This window comes from Melospiza georgiana, chromosome 13 (assembly GCF_028018845.1).
Source record: "Melospiza georgiana isolate bMelGeo1 chromosome 13, bMelGeo1.pri, whole genome shotgun sequence".
Lineage (NCBI taxonomy): Eukaryota > Metazoa > Chordata > Aves > Passeriformes > Passerellidae > Melospiza > Melospiza georgiana.
The window spans coordinates 18,924,916-18,941,430 of NC_080442.1; the positions used below are offsets into that span (position 1 = coordinate 18,924,916).

Genomic DNA, 16,515 nt, shown 5'->3' on the forward strand with positions numbered 1-16,515 from the left:
TTTTCTTGAACTGAATCAATTTAATTGATTTTTGTTTTTTCACCTGCTGTGGGTTTAACAGGAAATTTTACCCCAGTTCATTAATATTTGATGCAACTGAGATGTTTGCTGAATTGTGATTTTTCTTCCATTTATTAACCAAAATTTCATTTCCATAATTCTCTCTCCATAATCTTTTCTTTCTCATAGGGAACACATTGTATTTTATGGGATAAACAGTCTGGTATGGAAAAGGTACTGGGGAGTTTTTAATGGAGCTTCAGCTCATTCCTTCCACTAATGCTTTACAAACACCTGGACAGGCATTTTTCACCAGCTGCCTCTTTGACACATTTCCCTAAGGAAAATGTGCTGCAACAAAAAGTTTCTGCTGGGGAAGTATTTTGTGGATGGAATTCCTGCCTTTTCCTGGGTGCTGTGTTGTAGTGTTTTCCCTTGGCCAGTAGTGTTGGATTTTTCCCTTTTCTGACCCACAGATGGGGCAACTGAGAGGTGTTTTAAAAACTTTGATTCCATTTTCAGTCCCATGTGAGGGGTGAGACAATACGGATGTTATAATTCACACCATCACAATCAGAAGCCAACTATTTCTTAATTACAATACAATATTATAATTATTTCTTAATTACAATACATTATATAGGTTTCTTAACCTATCAGCTTTTACATATAAATTACATACATCAGTTTGCATACAAATATGTACTATTTGAACCTTCTGTCAAGCTTTAAGAGTTCTCTGCAAATCCATTTCCCACCCACTAGGAAAGCAAGGATGGATTATTTTACAGTTAAATTGTAACATAATTCAGGTTGGAAAGGGCCTCTGCAGGTCATGAGATGCTCAGAGCAGAGTCAGCTCTGAGATCAGGACATCTCAGGGCCTGCCAGGTGTTACAAACCTCTCTGAAAGGCACAAATCACTCCTGAAGAGTGGATTTGGTTTTATTGAGTGGGTTTCTTTTGCAGTTAATCCACCTGGAGATCAAGCCAGCCATCCGCAACCAGATCATCCGGGAGCTGCAGGTGCTGCACGAGTGCAACTCCCCCTACATCGTGGGCTTCTATGGAGCTTTCTACAGTGATGGGGAGATCTCCATCTGCATGGAGCACATGGTGAGTGCCAGCAATGGGTTATCACTGATGGGGAGCTGTCCTTCTGCATGGAGCACATGGTGAGTGCCAGCAATGGGTTATCCACTGGTGGGGAGGTGTCCTTCTGCATGGAGCACATGGTGAGTGCCAGCAATGGGTTATCCACTGATGGGGAGGTGTCCTTCTGCATGGAGCACATGGTGAGTGCCAGCAATGGGTTATCCACTGATGGGGAGCTGTCCTTCTGCATGGAGCACATGGTGAGTGCCAGCAATGGGTTATCACTGATGAGAGAGCTCTGATGCCTTGGGCAGGCTGAGCTGGAGCAGAGGCTGGGCAGAGTTCCAGAACAAAGCAGGGATTTATTGACAGCATCTCCTCCATGGATCCACCTTGGGCAGCACCAGAGCCCAGCCAGGGCTGCACCCAAGATGAACCAAAATGGCCCCAAAATGCACGGCCGGGCACGGGCTCTGTCCCTGGGATCAGCTCTGCTCCATTTGCACCTTGCAGTTCATTGTCCCATTCCAGCTTGAGCCCAGGCAGTCCCACCCTGCTTGTTTTTCTCTCTCCAGCCCACGGGGTTTGTGCTCCTGGGCTGAGATTTGGGGCATTTGTGCTTGGTGCCCAGCTGGAGCAGGAATTGTTTTGTGTCCCTGCTCTGAGCACAGAGCTCACCATCCCCTCATGTGAATGCAAACCCACCCACTAAAGCAGCACAGAATGTGAAAAATATAAAAGCTGAAAGCTGAGGTATCATCTTCATCTGCATGGAGCACAGGGTGGGTGCTCAGAAAATTTATTTCCTGGGAGTTTTCCCCTGGGGTTATTCCCTGAGCCTTCCTGCAAACCCTCAGTGCCACCAGCACTGCTGTTACCCAGGTTCTCTGCTCCTCTGAAGATGTGGTTTGGATTTACTCTGCAAATCAGAGGTTGAGTTTGATAGATGTTTTATCCCCTTCTCCACTGTCTGCCTTGCACAAATGTAGCTTCCCAATCGCTTCCTTTTTATCCTTTTGTTGTATTTAAAAATATTTACCCAGTCCTGCTACTTAAACACTTGTTCTGAGTGGGGTTGAGCTTTGTTTTTTCTGCAGAATGAACCAGATCACTGATACTGCAGCTGTGCAGATTCTATTTTTTCCCTTTTTTTATATAAATCCATATTTTGTCCCTTTTTTAAATGTTACAGAAAATGCAAACATGAACAATAGTGAGCAAGCCCAGAGGGATCTTACACAACTTTTTTAATGCCAAAAAAATATTTTTCACCGTGTTTCATTTTAATACAAAGTACACATTCTTCTCGACATCTGTTTGCCTTTCTGCAGCCATATGGACTCAAAACATGAAAAGTAAATTTTCTGTAATTAAGGGACAGTCGAATTTGCTGCCTCCCTTGGTGGAGGTTTTTAACAACACGGAGCACAATACAGCCAAAGACCTCTTTATTTTTTCCCCTGAAAGGAGCTGTTTCTTTGGAGAGAAACTGTATTTTTTCTGGAAAGTGCATGTGATTGTTGCACTGCTTCTGTGGTCCCTCAGAATTTGGAGAAGGAATCGATGGTTGCTTAGGAACAAGTGCTCACCATGCAGGCTCCAGCATGTGGGAGCCCAGGGGAAGCTGTGCACCCCCAAAATCCTAATTCCTGCTGGGAAGGGCAAATCCAGCTCTCAACATTGAAAAGAAGAGTGAAAAATAGGAAAAATTGTGGTGAAAAACTGTCTGGGCACTGCTGGAGGATATGTTAAATGTCACAGATGTGCACAGCTGCAGTTGCTGAAGGAGCCTGTGTGTTGCCACATTCCAGAGGAGAAATAAAAGGCCTAAAGAGCCTCAATTTATTTGTCAATGAGAGAATCACCAGCAGCAATCAGGGTTTGTAGGTTCCTAAGCAGGGAATAATATATCTGACAGGGAATATTATGTCTGACAGCAAACATTTTCAATTTGAGAGAAGGCAGGGTGAAATCTGGTGGCTCAGTGCTGAATCTGGTGCAAGCCAGACTGGATACAACATTTTACACATAGATCAGCTGATCAATAAGTTATGAAATCAAAAGAGAGATGGATTATCATAGTCTTAATTTATGTTATTATTATGCTATTATATTATCATTATTATACTATTATTATAATCTTAATGTATTATTATAGTCTTAATTTAGCATTAAGCTTCATGCAGATCATTGGTAGAACTTTTTGGTCTCCTTTTAGATAAAAGATTGGATGAAAATCTCCACTGTGGTCCTTTTTTTTTCAGTTGTTACCACTCAGAAATCTTATTTTTAGCAGTGGGTTACAAAACCTAAGTAGGATTATGAACAAAAAGTTGGAGGTGGAACGGGCATGGAACTTGAGTGTTTGATATTTTTAGGTACCTAAATTCAAGATCAATGCCTAACTTTGCTCAGCAGCAGGTATTTAACAGGGTTGGAGGCAGCTCCTGCATGACACTGAAGGCTGCAGCCAAGACAAGGCAGCTGAATTGTGTCCAGCCTTGTCCAGGATCAGAGCTGCTCCTCAGGGAAGGGGAAAAAGGCATTTTCTGTAACAAAATTATGGTTAATATACCAGTGTCTCAGCAGAGACAGCTGTCCAGAAATTCAGACTGCTTTAACAAGAGATTTCTAGAGATTTTTTTTTTTTTTGCTGGTGTATTTTTAATCAAGTGTGGTGTATGTGGGTGTGTTTTTTACAAAGTTATGTGATCAGATAAGTATTTATATACTTCCCTTCTCATAAGAGTTGTAGATTTTAGTCCTCAAATAATAAATCTTTGTGTTCCAGTTTTTTTTTGCTTTCACCATGTGTAAATGTTGATGGGAGCTTCCAAAGGGGAGGTTAAGGCAGAAGGCAATTCATTACTCCAGTTAGATCTTTATGGCAAGTATTGGGAGTTATCCAGTGCTGATCCAGACAACAGGATATGGTTTTAAATTGGAAAAATAACTTTTCAGTTTCTCCTTTGGTTGTATGTTCTGTGCTCCAGAGAATCCAGACCTTATGCACTATTGTTGAATCAGTTGCTAAAAATAAACAGCATTTTCCCCAGTTTTCCTTTTGAACAGCTCTTAGCAACAGTGGGATACATTTGCCTTTGCTGGGGGTGTGTGTGCATGCAGGCAGTTTATTTAATCTAATAAACTAGGCCATGGCTTACCAGGGAACCTTCAAACCATTTTCTCCCTGTTTTGGTTCTTTCTGTGCCAAACCATCCTGGGAAGAGTCTCCCTGGAGCTGCAGAAGGGACAGAGGCAGCTCCTGCTGGCCAGGACCAGACTGGGACAGGGATCTGGGTGCTCTCATCATCCAGCAGGATGAGTTTTCAGCCCCATAATCAGGATCAATAAAATATTTTCTTTCTGTCTTTGGAGGAGGAGGAGGATTGTGGTGGATGGATGTGACAAGAAAAAAATGCATTGGGCTGAGCATTACAGAAACCTGTGAAATCCTTCCTGCTTGCTTGTCACTGTTTGTGGACAGTGCTGCCTTAAGGAGATCCAAACCATGGAAGAGCATTGTGTGCAGTGTTTATTTGAGTGGATGTTGTTAGTGGCCAAATGTTTATTTAAAATAAACACAAACCTGACTGATTCCTCCTGAGGAGTGATTTATTTTTTTCAGATTTGCACCACAACAATGTTAAAGCAAACATAAAGAGCAACTTGGGGTTTTTTTTAAACAAATTAGGACTTCAGTTTACAGCCCTGCTTAAAATATTTCAGAGCAATTTGATTCAAGTTTGACTATTGAAATATTTCTTGTTAGGATGGTGGCTCCTTGGATCAAGTGCTGAAAAAGGCTGGGAGGATTCCAGAGCAGATCCTGGGCAAAGTCAGCATTGCGGTGAGTGGGCAGGGATGGCACCTCTGGGCTGGCACTGCCACATCCAGGGGATGGGGAGGAGGGAGGAGGGAATATTCCCAGGGTTTTCAGTGTGCTTTTTCATTTTCCAGTTTCCCTTTGTACGTGGTAGCTGTGGGCACTGGGATGAGTAACACATTCTGGGCTGTGTGCTTGGAGTTGCTGCTTTTGGATCAGTTGATGTTTCTGGATGAGAGCTGAATTAACACTTCCTCATTTTTCAGTATTACCTTTTCCTCTGCATTCTGCAGCAGGAATGTGTACAGAGCTCTCTGTACACAGAACTCCTAGGAAGGAGTTGGGTTTGTTTTTCATTTTTCTGTTCCGAGCTGTAGGGACAAGTGAAAACTCAGTGTTGATTGGCAGTGATTACATTTTGGGGTTTCTGTTCAGCTGCATGCATTTGGAATTCTTGTGCAGACAAAGCATTCAACTCTCTTTTCTGCTTCCTAAATGAATTTCTTTTTCTTTTGTCTCTAGGTAATAAAAGGACTCACATATCTGAGAGAAAAGCATAAAATAATGCACAGAGGTGAGATAAAAGTTTGTGTTGTAACTTTCCTAGAGTATAATTTTAATTTCATTAAAATGCCTCTTTTTTTCTATGCTTGGTTCTTTGTGGTTCCATATGACTTTGGTTCAAAGGGCTTTTCTTGGGCAGTGTAAGGCAAACTCTTTGTTTTAAATCCAAATCTCTTCCCATGACTATCAGATGTCTTCAACTTCTGTCTTCCTGCAGCTTATCTGGGTTTGTAATCCGTGCTTGAACTGCTGTTCTTGCATTTTATGTGCACACAGAGCTTGTCTGTATTTGAGACTGACTGCAGTGAAAACCTCTGAGCTAAATTTCATTTGGCTGTTCAATAGTTATTGCAATGAAAACTTTTAAAAGAAAGTCACTTCTTTCCCATCTGTCTTACATTCACATGCTGTTTATTGAGAGCTATCATGCAGAACTGCATCCTTTGCATACTTTAAAACAATTAAAAACCATGGTGAAGCTGTGTAGAATGGGAGTGTTGCTTCTCCTGGGTCTTTAGTTACTTTAGAATAGATGTATGAAATTATTTTCTGCTTTTAGTTGCCCTTTTTAAAATCCAGCTCCTCCATTACTCTGTTGGATGTTCCATTAAAGAGGGATGACCCTTGGTACAGTAATAAATGTATTTTTGTGAAGGTGGAGCTGGGCAGTGCTGGTGCCCTGTGTGCAGCCCACAGCAGCTGCTGGGCAGCCTTGGACCACAGGAGAATATTCAGATGATAAAATATCTGCAGCAGACAATAATACATGTCTGAATTTACATTTGTTGCCCACACCAAAGAGAGGAATCAGCAATCCCAGCTTGCACAAGCTGTTGTAGGATCACCTTACACATGAAGTTGTGTTTATCACACATTCCTGGATTGTGGGGTTTTTTTAAACAAATATAGCTCTCTTGTGGAGCAGGGAGGTTGGAGGGAGACTCTAAACATTCCTGGTGACAGTTTCAAAGCCATTTGTCTGTGTTCAGAGCATAAGGACTCGAGGGAAAGAGATCACCTTATTTTAGGGCACCCTGGTGGAGTTCCTGCTGCATCTTGTCCTCAAGTCAGCCACACCAGTGGGTTGTTACTATCTTGGTTGCTTGGGGTTTTTTTTAGGTTGATCTTGCTCAGCTGAGACAGCAGTTTTTATTTATTTATTTTCAGTTTTACCATCTGTAGATCTGATAAATCCAAAGTGAAACCCTCCCGATCTTGTTGAAGTGCAGCTTAACCTCGCGGTGTTTGCTGGGTCAGAGATTGCACTGCAGGTTCATGGGGCAGCACAAATCAAAAATTCCTCTTTGCATTGCTTCCAGCTGTACTGGCTTGAGGGTGCCCTGCAGTGCCCAGCTCCATGTCCACGTGGTGGATTTTGTTTTCCAGCCCAGTTTCCCTCCTGTGTGCTCTGACAGCAGCAGCAATTGCTGACCTTGTGCCCTCCTTGCAGCGGCTGCTCTGTGGTCACATCACATCTGTGCTCTCTGATAAAGGGGGAGCCAGAATAACATTCTGGGGGTTGATCATGGCCAGTGCTGGCAGCTCAGAGGAGAATCAGTCAGAGCAGTGAGTGCTTCTCCCTTCTCTGGGCAGCCAGAGCCAAACTTGCAGCTTCTGTCCTCGGTGCTGTCCGTGGGTCTGTCTGTGCCACTGACCTTGTGCATTCTCTGTGTCCCCTTGTGAAGGCTGGGGTGCAGGTGAAAAACTGCTTCTGCTCTGCCTTGGATCCCACTGAGATAAACAGTGCTGCTAAAAGCACTTTTCCTGTAACTGTGTCAGCATTATTTTATACACAGCTCTAATAATTGGAGATTTCTGTGCTTTGCTTTCTCTCCTGCTCTGACAAGGTGAGAACAGCATCTCACATGGGCTGTTTGTTTTCACTCATCCATCCCTGGGGAAAATGTGTGCACTTGGTGGGCTTGTTTTCAGCAGGATTTATTTGAGTTATGCTGTGGGGAGAGTGGGTGACTTAAAAATGAAGAGACATCACTGTTAAACATGAGAACACAGCAACAAAGGGCCAAAAAATCTGTTCTTAAATCTAAAGACAGCCAGGCTTGTGAGAACTCATTTGCAGGGAAGAATTTATTCCACTGGTGTGTTTTATTACTCGTGTGGCAATATCAGCAAGTTTGGAATATTTAACCCAACTGCTTCCATGCCCAGCTGTGTCCTGGACTGGGGAAAAGTGTTCATTTGTCATTCCAGACAGCTCAAGGGAGAAGGTTTGGGGCTTAGTAGAGCAGGAATGGGAAACACAGCTCTTTTCTAGAGGAGAATACAGTCCTTTTCTAGAGGAGAATAGAGGTCTTTTCTAGAGGAAAACACAGCTCTTTTCTAGATGGGAATACAGTCATTTTCTAGAGGGTTTGCCCATGTGGGGCACTGTGCTTTGTGCTCTGGTCCTCTCTGAGCAGACAGGAATGAAATCACAAAACCTCTGGAAGTTCAACTGGTAGGATCCAAGGCACAGGACAGGAGGGGATGAGGAGCACAACTGTGCTGGATATTTCAATAATCCCTTCTGTTCTGTTAAGTAAAGATATCTGTGGTGCTGTCTGCAGTTGAATCCTCTCTGGAAGGTCTCTCCTTGCTGCTGTGGAAGGTTTGTAAGATTTTGAACCCAGCTGGAGGCAGCAGCTCAGGGCAGTGTCACTGCTCTGTTCCAGGGCTGCAGTTCCAGAAGATTCTTGTGAGATCCTGCCTTGGCAAATGGGAACTGATTGGAAGGTCCCAAAAATGTGCTGCAGGACACATCTCTGCTCACATGTATCTGGTACTGAGTGAATTCTGGCTGAAGGGGTTATGACAACCCCAGGGCCACCTTTCAGAGTGAGCCTGTGGGGCAGAGCAGAGGAAGGAACCTCTCACAGAGATTATCAGGCATTCTGGAAACTTCTCTGTGTTACCAGCTCCCTTTGCAGTGCCATAAATCCATCCCCCTGGCAAAGGACTCCTCTGGAATTCTCTTCCTGGCTTGTCTGGGATGGTATATAAAATATCTTCCACTTTCTTTAAAGCTGAAGTGCTTACATAACACATTTTGTGTTCCTTTTGTCTGCTCCTTGCAAGTTCCAGCATACATTTTGCAGGATGCCTTGGCATTCCTGTTCCTCTGGCAATACAAATCTCTGGTTTCCAGAGAAACTGCTCAAGTGCTCAGAGGCTCTGGAGTGAAAATAGAATAGGTGCTACATTTAGAGGGGTGGAAATGCAGCAGCCTTCCAAACATCACACTGATCACATGGGGTGCCTTGTGTGGAAAATGAAAATACTCCAGGGAGGAGAAGCTTTGTGCAGAAATGCAGGGAGGAGATGGGGCTGTGCTGCTCTGAGCTGCAGGGTGGCATTGCCACCTGCAGAAACACTGAGGGGAGAGGGGAAACCTGCAGGAGACCAGGGGGAGTCTGAGACTTCAGCATGCTCATAAAGAGAATTGTTTGGCACTGGTGGTGCAATGGTAATGATTTTCTCTTTGCCATTTAATTATGAAGAATCAGTGAACTCCAGAGATGAAAGTGAGGATTTGCATCTTTGTTTTGAGTTTGTAGCTGTGCATTGGTGAGCAGCACAAACCTGGCTGGCTGTGGCTCAGGCTCTGCTGTGCTCCCAGTGTGTTTTGCAAACAGTTTCTTCCACCTTGCTTTTGCCCAGAGCTTTGGGTGCAGATTCCTGTGCAGCTGGGGGTCTCTAATCTCTGCTTGGCCCTGGGCTGGGTTGTTTTTAGCTCCTGCTGGAGTTTCAGGCTGGTAGGTCAAGCTCCAGCCTGGATGCAGCCTTTGCACAGTGAGGGATGTGGTGAGGTCTCAGCAGGCAGAGCTTGCAGCAGGTGCAGATCCTCCCCCAGGGCTGGGCAATTGAAAGCAGCACACACAAAATACCTGCCTGCATTTTCCATCCACACATCAGGGCAGGAAACTCTGCCTGGACATTTCACTCGCCTGGAAAGGGACAAAAACATGGAGCCACAGTTTCCCCAGGTAGATAATTATCCACACTTGGTGTCACTCCTCAAAAGCAGCTGAGGGGGCAGCTGGAATTGTTTTATTTTCCTCTCCCCATGGATCTTGCTCAGTGAGGCCAAACCTCCTGCATGGAGATCTTTGTCATCTCAGTGTCCTCCTCCCAGGCACATCCCACCAAAGGGCAGCTCCTGGGATGGATCTGTGCTTAAAAGTGAAAAGCACATGAAAATGTGACAGCCTATAGAGTTCTGAGTCTGCTCTGAAGTGAAATCATGATTCTCTTTCTTCAAAACAATTTCCCAGTTCCCTTTTTTCTGCAGCATTACTCTGCCAGTGTGGGCTGTTGGTTGCTTATTTTGATGATGGGTTGGAAATGACCAGCTAAGCAGTGAGATACAGTGGAAAACCTCCTTGCAGCTATAAAGAAACACTAAACACTTGTTCCCTGTACCTTTGCATTCACAAAGAGCTGTTATTAGTTGCTAAGCTACCAGTGACCCTTATTAAATTTCCATTTAGGAACGGTGATGAATTCAAAATCATGAGGGGGCTCTGTCACAGGAAAAAAACAACCTCCAATTATTTTAAATACACATTTTCAATAATAGGAAAATAATTTTTTCAGAGCTTTAAAAAAACCCAAAAAAACCAAAAACAACAACAACAAAAAAAAAACCAAATCTAAACCAACAAACAAACCCAAGACCACCACCACAAAAAACCCCAACAAACCCAAACCCAGAAAACAGGATCCCACTGCAGGGAGTGTTTGGCCATAGGATGATTTATGCCTATGTAGATATGGAGGAATGACAGTGAGGCTGCTGTAATTCATTGACCTTTGTAAAATAAATATGTAGGGCCTCTTTATTGATCATTTCTAGGCACAGCATCATCATTCAGGAGGAGTTACACTCTTGTACACTTATTTATCTCAAAGGAGACCATTCATCTGCAAGGAGGATGTGGATGCCCAAACCTAATACTTAAAAGCCAGGAAATAGGGTGAAATCAAATAGTGTGAAATCAAAAAGCTGACAACCTTTTCTGCATGTGTAACTTTGAATATTTCTTTTTATTTATCTGTGGTTAAATAGAGAGTCTGTGAGGTGGAGCTGTGAGGGACCCAAATCTCTGATTATTGCCAGAGGGCCAGAATTGTGTCACAGAAGGGAAGCAAAGGGAGGCACGTGAAAATTCTCACCTTGCATTGTCAGATTTCCTGTTTTATCTCCTAAATAATCCATTTTTTTTTTTCCCAGATGTTAAACCCTCCAACATTTTGGTAAACTCTAGAGGTGAAATCAAGCTTTGTGACTTTGGTGTCAGTGGGCAGCTGATAGATTCCATGGCAAACTCCTTTGTTGGCACACGCTCCTACATGTCTGTAAGTACAGATTGAAATCCACATCACACAGCTCTGAGTTTGTTAGGCTTGAGTTGTCCCAGTTCTGGTGATCAAACAAGAACCAACTGTTGCTGTTCCTGGTTCAGCTCTTCCTGCATTCCAGGAATGTTCTGGTGTCACATCAGATTGTGTGTGGGGGGGGAAGAGCTGTTGCAGGAAAAGCCAAAACCTTGGAATGTTTATAACCCTGCAGAAGAGCTGGGGCTGTGTCTGCTCAGCAGAACCCAGCCAGTTGTTGCCTTTGGGGGTTGTCTCTCAGAAAAGCCCAGTTTATTTTGTTTTCCTTGGGTTTGTTTTCCTTGGGTCCTCTTCCCATCCAGCATGTGCTGGGCTGGCTCTGCAGGCAAAGCGCAGCCACAGGAGAGATCCTGGCAGAGGGCAGGGAGTTAATGTGGGGCTGTCCCAGGCTGTTCTGTGTCCCTGGCATGAGGAACACCTTGGAAGCCCTTTCCAGAGGAGCTCCCTGTGTGATTGCAGCCCCAGCTCGTGGCAGTAGCAGCTCTCTCATTCCCACACCCTTTGCAGCACACCATGAGCTGCTGCTCCCGTTCCCAGCTCTGGCTGCAGGGTTAGAGCTGTGTGGGCTTGGGCTTCCAGGGAAAAGCTGTAGTGCTGGCTCTGTTCAGCAGGAGCCCTGCACTGTCTCTGTGTCATTTCTCCTGGTGACACACCTGAAACCAGGCTGGGGTGAAGTTCTCACCTCTGGGGGCTGCTGCTAATGAGCAAAACCAAACCCACAGCTCAGCTCAGCCATGCTCCTGCCTTGCCCTGGCTCCTCGGGAGCAGGGATGAGATCCAAGTGCTCTCTGCCCTCAGTTTCCTTCAGTTTGTTCTTTTTACAGGCTGAGGGTTTTACCTGGGGGGTTTCACTTTGCTCTCTGGCATCACAGACCAAGCCACGAGGGGGATTTTGTCCTGGTGGTGTCTGAGGGATCTTCTCTTGCAGCAGCTCCCTTTGCACACATCTATACACACAAAACCATACAGAATTATTACATGCAAACATCCCTTTTTACCACAGGGAGGTGTGGAAAAACAACACTGTTTATCTTGAACAGATTTCTAGATTTTAATGCTATTTATATTTATATAACAAGTGCTCTCTCTGTTTCCTGCTCTTTCTCATCCACCCACCTTCCTTTACACTTTCATTTTATGAAAATCTTGGGATTTGGACATTTCTATTGCTGTCCAGCAGTTGTGTAGTTTGTCCAGGTGGCTTTGGAATGACTGAGGGGGGAAACTGGAGAAAACTCAAATATCATCTCAGTAAATGCTACAAAACAAATTAAACAAAACTATCACCTCCTTATGGCAGAAGGAAGAGGCTTTACTGCATTCTCACATTCTCTGAGAGGGAGTTTCAAATTGCATATGTATTTTTCCAATATGTGCATGATATCAGAAGAATCTGCACCATTTTGGTAAAATATGAGCTTGATTTTAAAAAGAGTACAGAAAAGTGAATGTTTTCTTTGAGAACTCTTAGTAGAAATGGATTTAAGGGTGAAGTACATCAATGTATTAATAATTTCAGGAACCATTGAGCACTGAACATAGAGTGACAAAGCAGGTGCAGAAATGAAGCAAAAGGAGTTGGTGCAGCACTCATGTGCTGGTTTGGCAGCAGCAGGATGTGGATACACTGCTCAGAACTGAGGATCTGTGAAGCAGTGGGACTGCAATAGTCAGATACACTTCTGATCATCATTCAACTGACCAAAAAATCCCATACCTAGATATCTTTACATTGTGTGAATCTCCTAAAGACAATACAAAACAGATTTTGCCTGCAGAGCCTTGTGTTCGAGTTCCATTAGATGTGTGCTAAAGAAATTTGGGGAACTCCAGGAAAATACCAAGTCACTCATTTGAGCATGCTGTGCTAATAAGTTGGGGTTCCATGCTTTGATTGATGCAGGTTATTGCAGAATGTCATTTTCTGGTACCTCCTTGTCACAGAGCTGCCTCTCCTCCCCTCCCTGTGTTTTGCAGCCCGAGAGGCTGCAGGGCACTCACTACTCGGTGCAGTCGGACATCTGGAGCATGGGGCTGTCCCTGGTGGAGATGGCCATTGGCAGGTACCCCATTCCCCCTCCTGACTCCAAGGAGCTGGAGCTGATGTTTGGCTGCCCCGTGGAGGGAGATTCTCCCGTCACAGAGACCTCGCCCCGGCAGAGAGCGCCCGGCCGGCCCATGAGCTGTGAGTCACAACCTCTCCTCATTTCCTGACAGCTTCAAGGTGCTTTTAACCCATCCTGGGCTGCACAGGGGGGATTTGAACGTCTACAAATCAGGGGTGTGTTGGGCACCCGGCTCAGCTTCACTGTGAGGAGCAGAGCACCAGAGACCTTTGGGTGGTGGCTCTTGTGAGCAGCCCCAGCACTGAGATGGGGCTTCTCAAAACTGCCCAATGGTGCCTTTGGAACCCTGGCTGTGAGAATTTCAGATTTCTGTGCTGCCAGGCACTGACCCACGAGAGAGCACTGCATTGACCTGAGGCTGTAGAGAAGGCTTCCAAAATGGAATGATGGAACTGGGATTGTGGGCGTGCAGTTTGGATAGAAATGTGTAATATCACTTAGTAAAAATCATAGAGTTTAAGGTTTTAGAATATAAGAAGACATAATAAAAAAGATATGAAAGATATATATAAACAAGGTGATAGATAGATAGATAGATAGATAGATAGATAGATAGATAGATAGATAGAATAAAACAAGATATAAAAGATACATATAAAACAAGATAGAAGTTTTAGGGCAGAAGCTGGTCCTTCTTCTTCGCCTCCTTCTCCATGGGTTTGGGTGGTTTTGTGTAATTGGATAAAAAGTCCACATTGTGAGCCACAAGTAGTTAGTTATTAGGTTAAAAGTAAAAATAATTGAAGTGTCATTTCCTAATTAGACAGTTTGTCCTTAAAAAGCCTTGTAGATAGAAAGATAGAACTCCATTTTTAGTTTTAAGTGCTGTAAAACTCAAAATTTGTGAGACTATAATATAAATAAGAACTAATAAACATCTGAGTCTGAACAAGAAACACCATCTGACACATTTAATCCCAACCTTAACAAAAAAACCCCAAAACTCCACAAAGTGCTGCCCTATGTGAGGATCAAACTCAGAACCTTCAGATTTCATAATCTGATTTTAAAAAACTGATAAAAACCCAAAAAACCACTCTGAAATCCCAGTCTGGTGCTCTGGTTTTCTCCAAGGTGCTGATCCCAGTGCAGCAGGATGATCCCAGTGAAGTGAGTGCTTTGGGTCAGACCTGGAAATGTCTCCTTGCATGAAAGCATTTATTTCCCTGTTGCTCCTTTTCCCTGTAAATCTGCTGGGTGCCAGAAGTGTCAGGCCTGGGTTTCCTACAGCACCCCTAAAGCCATGCAGGGAGAGTGACACTGATCCAAATTTCTCCCATTTCTCTCCCATTTCTTCCCAGCCTATGGATCAGACAGCAGACCCCCAATGGCAATCTTTGAACTCCTGGATTACATCGTCAATGAGGTAATTTATAAACTTAAAAATCTGTTCTTCACAGCTGTAAACTCTGAAAGCATCCTGGAATTTGGGGTTGGTGCTGTTTAGTCTGGTTTAGCCTTATGACAGTCACAATTCTCTTCTCTTTCAAAGCAAAAAGCATGCTCATGTTAGCTGTCATTTGTAGCAGCTGGATAACAATTGTTCCAGCTGGATGAATTATTGACAACTGTCCAGCTCACCCATTGAAAGGCACAGTTGGTGTCTGGGTCCCTGCATTGCCTGTGCCATGATAAATTGATAAATTGCTTCTGTAACTCATCTGCTTGCACAATTGTCTCAGATTACAAATCTGTTTTGCATATTATATAAACCCCAATCTGCCAGCACTGACTCTGGGGATGGAGTTGCATTCAATCACTGCAGCTGCTGTGATCCTGTATTGCAGCACCCCTGAAGGGTCAGTTTGGGCTGAAAAGCTGCAGTGGTTCAGAGTTTGGCAATATTTTCTTGTGCTACCTCTGATTGAGCACAAACTTCTTCAGCAGGAGCTGCTCCCTCCAGCACGGGCTGTGCTCCAGTCAGGGAGGGGTGCAGGCCTTGTCTGCCCTGTGCATAAAATGAACTCAGTGTGAGGATGGGAACTTATCCCTGAGCCTGTGGCCTGAGGATGAGGCAATGATGTGCAGGTTTATGCAGTCCCCCTTCTTTATTTGTCTGAATTCTGTCTGAATTCAGAGCCTGAACCAACTCATTGCCAGGGACAGAAAAGTGACATCCAAAGGATTATGGAACTAATGATGTGCAGGGCATCTTCCCTCAGCACTGTGGGGAATGACAGGGTGCTAATTAGTGCTCTGAGCCTTCCTTAATGAGAGCTGAGGCTGTGCTCCCCCCATCCAGGTGTGTATGTGTGTGTGTGTGGAGAAAAAAGAACAACCAACCAACCAAAACCCAACAAAACCCACCCCTACCAGGGAAAGTCTGGTTTAGAGCAATAACCCAGATCAGCCAGGGTTGCACAGCTTTGCTCAGATGGGGACATCTAACTGTCCCATACTGAATGATTGCTGATGTTAAAACTGTATTTATTTATTACAGCCACCTCCAAAACTGCCCAATGGTGTCTTTGGTTCTGAATTTCAAGATTTTGTTAACAAATGGTGAGTATTTTCTCTATTTTCTGTGTGCTGAGTGGCAGAGGGACATGCTGGGCTCAGCTTTGTCTGTCAGGCCCTTGGCAGTCGAGTCCCTGCTCCAGGCCAGGGCAAATGTAAGGATTGCAATCAGCATAATCAATCCTGTTTGGGTGTTAATTACCTCACAGGCAGCAGGTGCATCCAGAGGAGCCCCAAGGCTGGGGGATATTCCCCTCTTTAGCCCTGAATTTGTGCAGCTCAGAGCAGTCCTTAGGGAGTGACCCCAGCACAAACAGCTTCTGCAGGGCTCAGACACCTCCTCCTGCAGTGCTGGGCCATGGGCTGCTCAATCCTGCAGGCTCCAGGGGTTTTTCTTGCCCATGAGCCAACACCTTCATCCCAGCAGCCATTCCCCATCTCCTCACGGCCCCAGCTGCACCTCAGTGGTGCCAGCACTGAACCAGTGCTAAGGGGGCAGCTCATTGCAGTTCAAGTGTTTGTTTATTGATAAAATATCTCTATTTACAGCTTCCAAAAGGAAGGACAGTCATGCAATAGCTCTGCTTGATCCTGAACTTGAGGAGACTTGGGGCAAAGAAACGTGAGGGATAAAAAGGGGTTCATGTGGATTTAGTTGAAATGGGATTTATCTCCCCAGCTTGGTTTACACAATCATCAGTCTCAGACAATCAGGATTTCTTACCTGGAACTGTGGAACCCCCAGAAGGGAACTGCAGGCTCCCATCTCTGTCTGAGAGGCACCTGGTGCATTTGCTGAGTGGTGTCAGACCAGAGCAGTCCAGCCAACAGGACACACCTGGAGCCTTATTTTAAAAGATAATGGGGTGTAACTTGTGCACCACTTTGTGTTTTCCCAGCTTAATTAAGAATCCTGCTGAAAGAGCCGACTTGAAGCAGCTGATGGTGAGTGAAGGTTTTTAATCTGATCTCAGAGCCCTTTCCCAGGCAGGTTGGGTTCCCCAGCTGGCCCAGAGCAGTGGCTTGAGGGTGGCTGGTGGCCCAAGAGCAGCT

The 16,515-nt window shown here is 44.6% G+C and overlaps 1 protein-coding gene across 1 annotated transcript in view; it reads left to right on the top strand.

Annotated features, from left to right (window-relative positions):
* MAP2K1 (mitogen-activated protein kinase kinase 1) overlaps nucleotides 1-16,515 on the top strand; it is a 32,461-nt gene that overhangs the window by 14,268 nt on the left and 1,678 nt on the right. Inside the window, exons 3-10 of the mRNA XM_058033270.1 lie at nucleotides 970-1,116; nucleotides 4,868-4,945; nucleotides 5,444-5,495; nucleotides 10,716-10,840; nucleotides 12,857-13,064; nucleotides 14,307-14,371; nucleotides 15,446-15,507; nucleotides 16,362-16,407. Of these exons, the coding sequence (XP_057889253.1) occupies nucleotides 970-1,116; nucleotides 4,868-4,945; nucleotides 5,444-5,495; nucleotides 10,716-10,840; nucleotides 12,857-13,064; nucleotides 14,307-14,371; nucleotides 15,446-15,507; nucleotides 16,362-16,407 (783 nt within the window). The remainder of the gene's footprint in view (nucleotides 1-969; nucleotides 1,117-4,867; nucleotides 4,946-5,443; nucleotides 5,496-10,715; nucleotides 10,841-12,856; nucleotides 13,065-14,306; nucleotides 14,372-15,445; nucleotides 15,508-16,361; nucleotides 16,408-16,515) is intronic.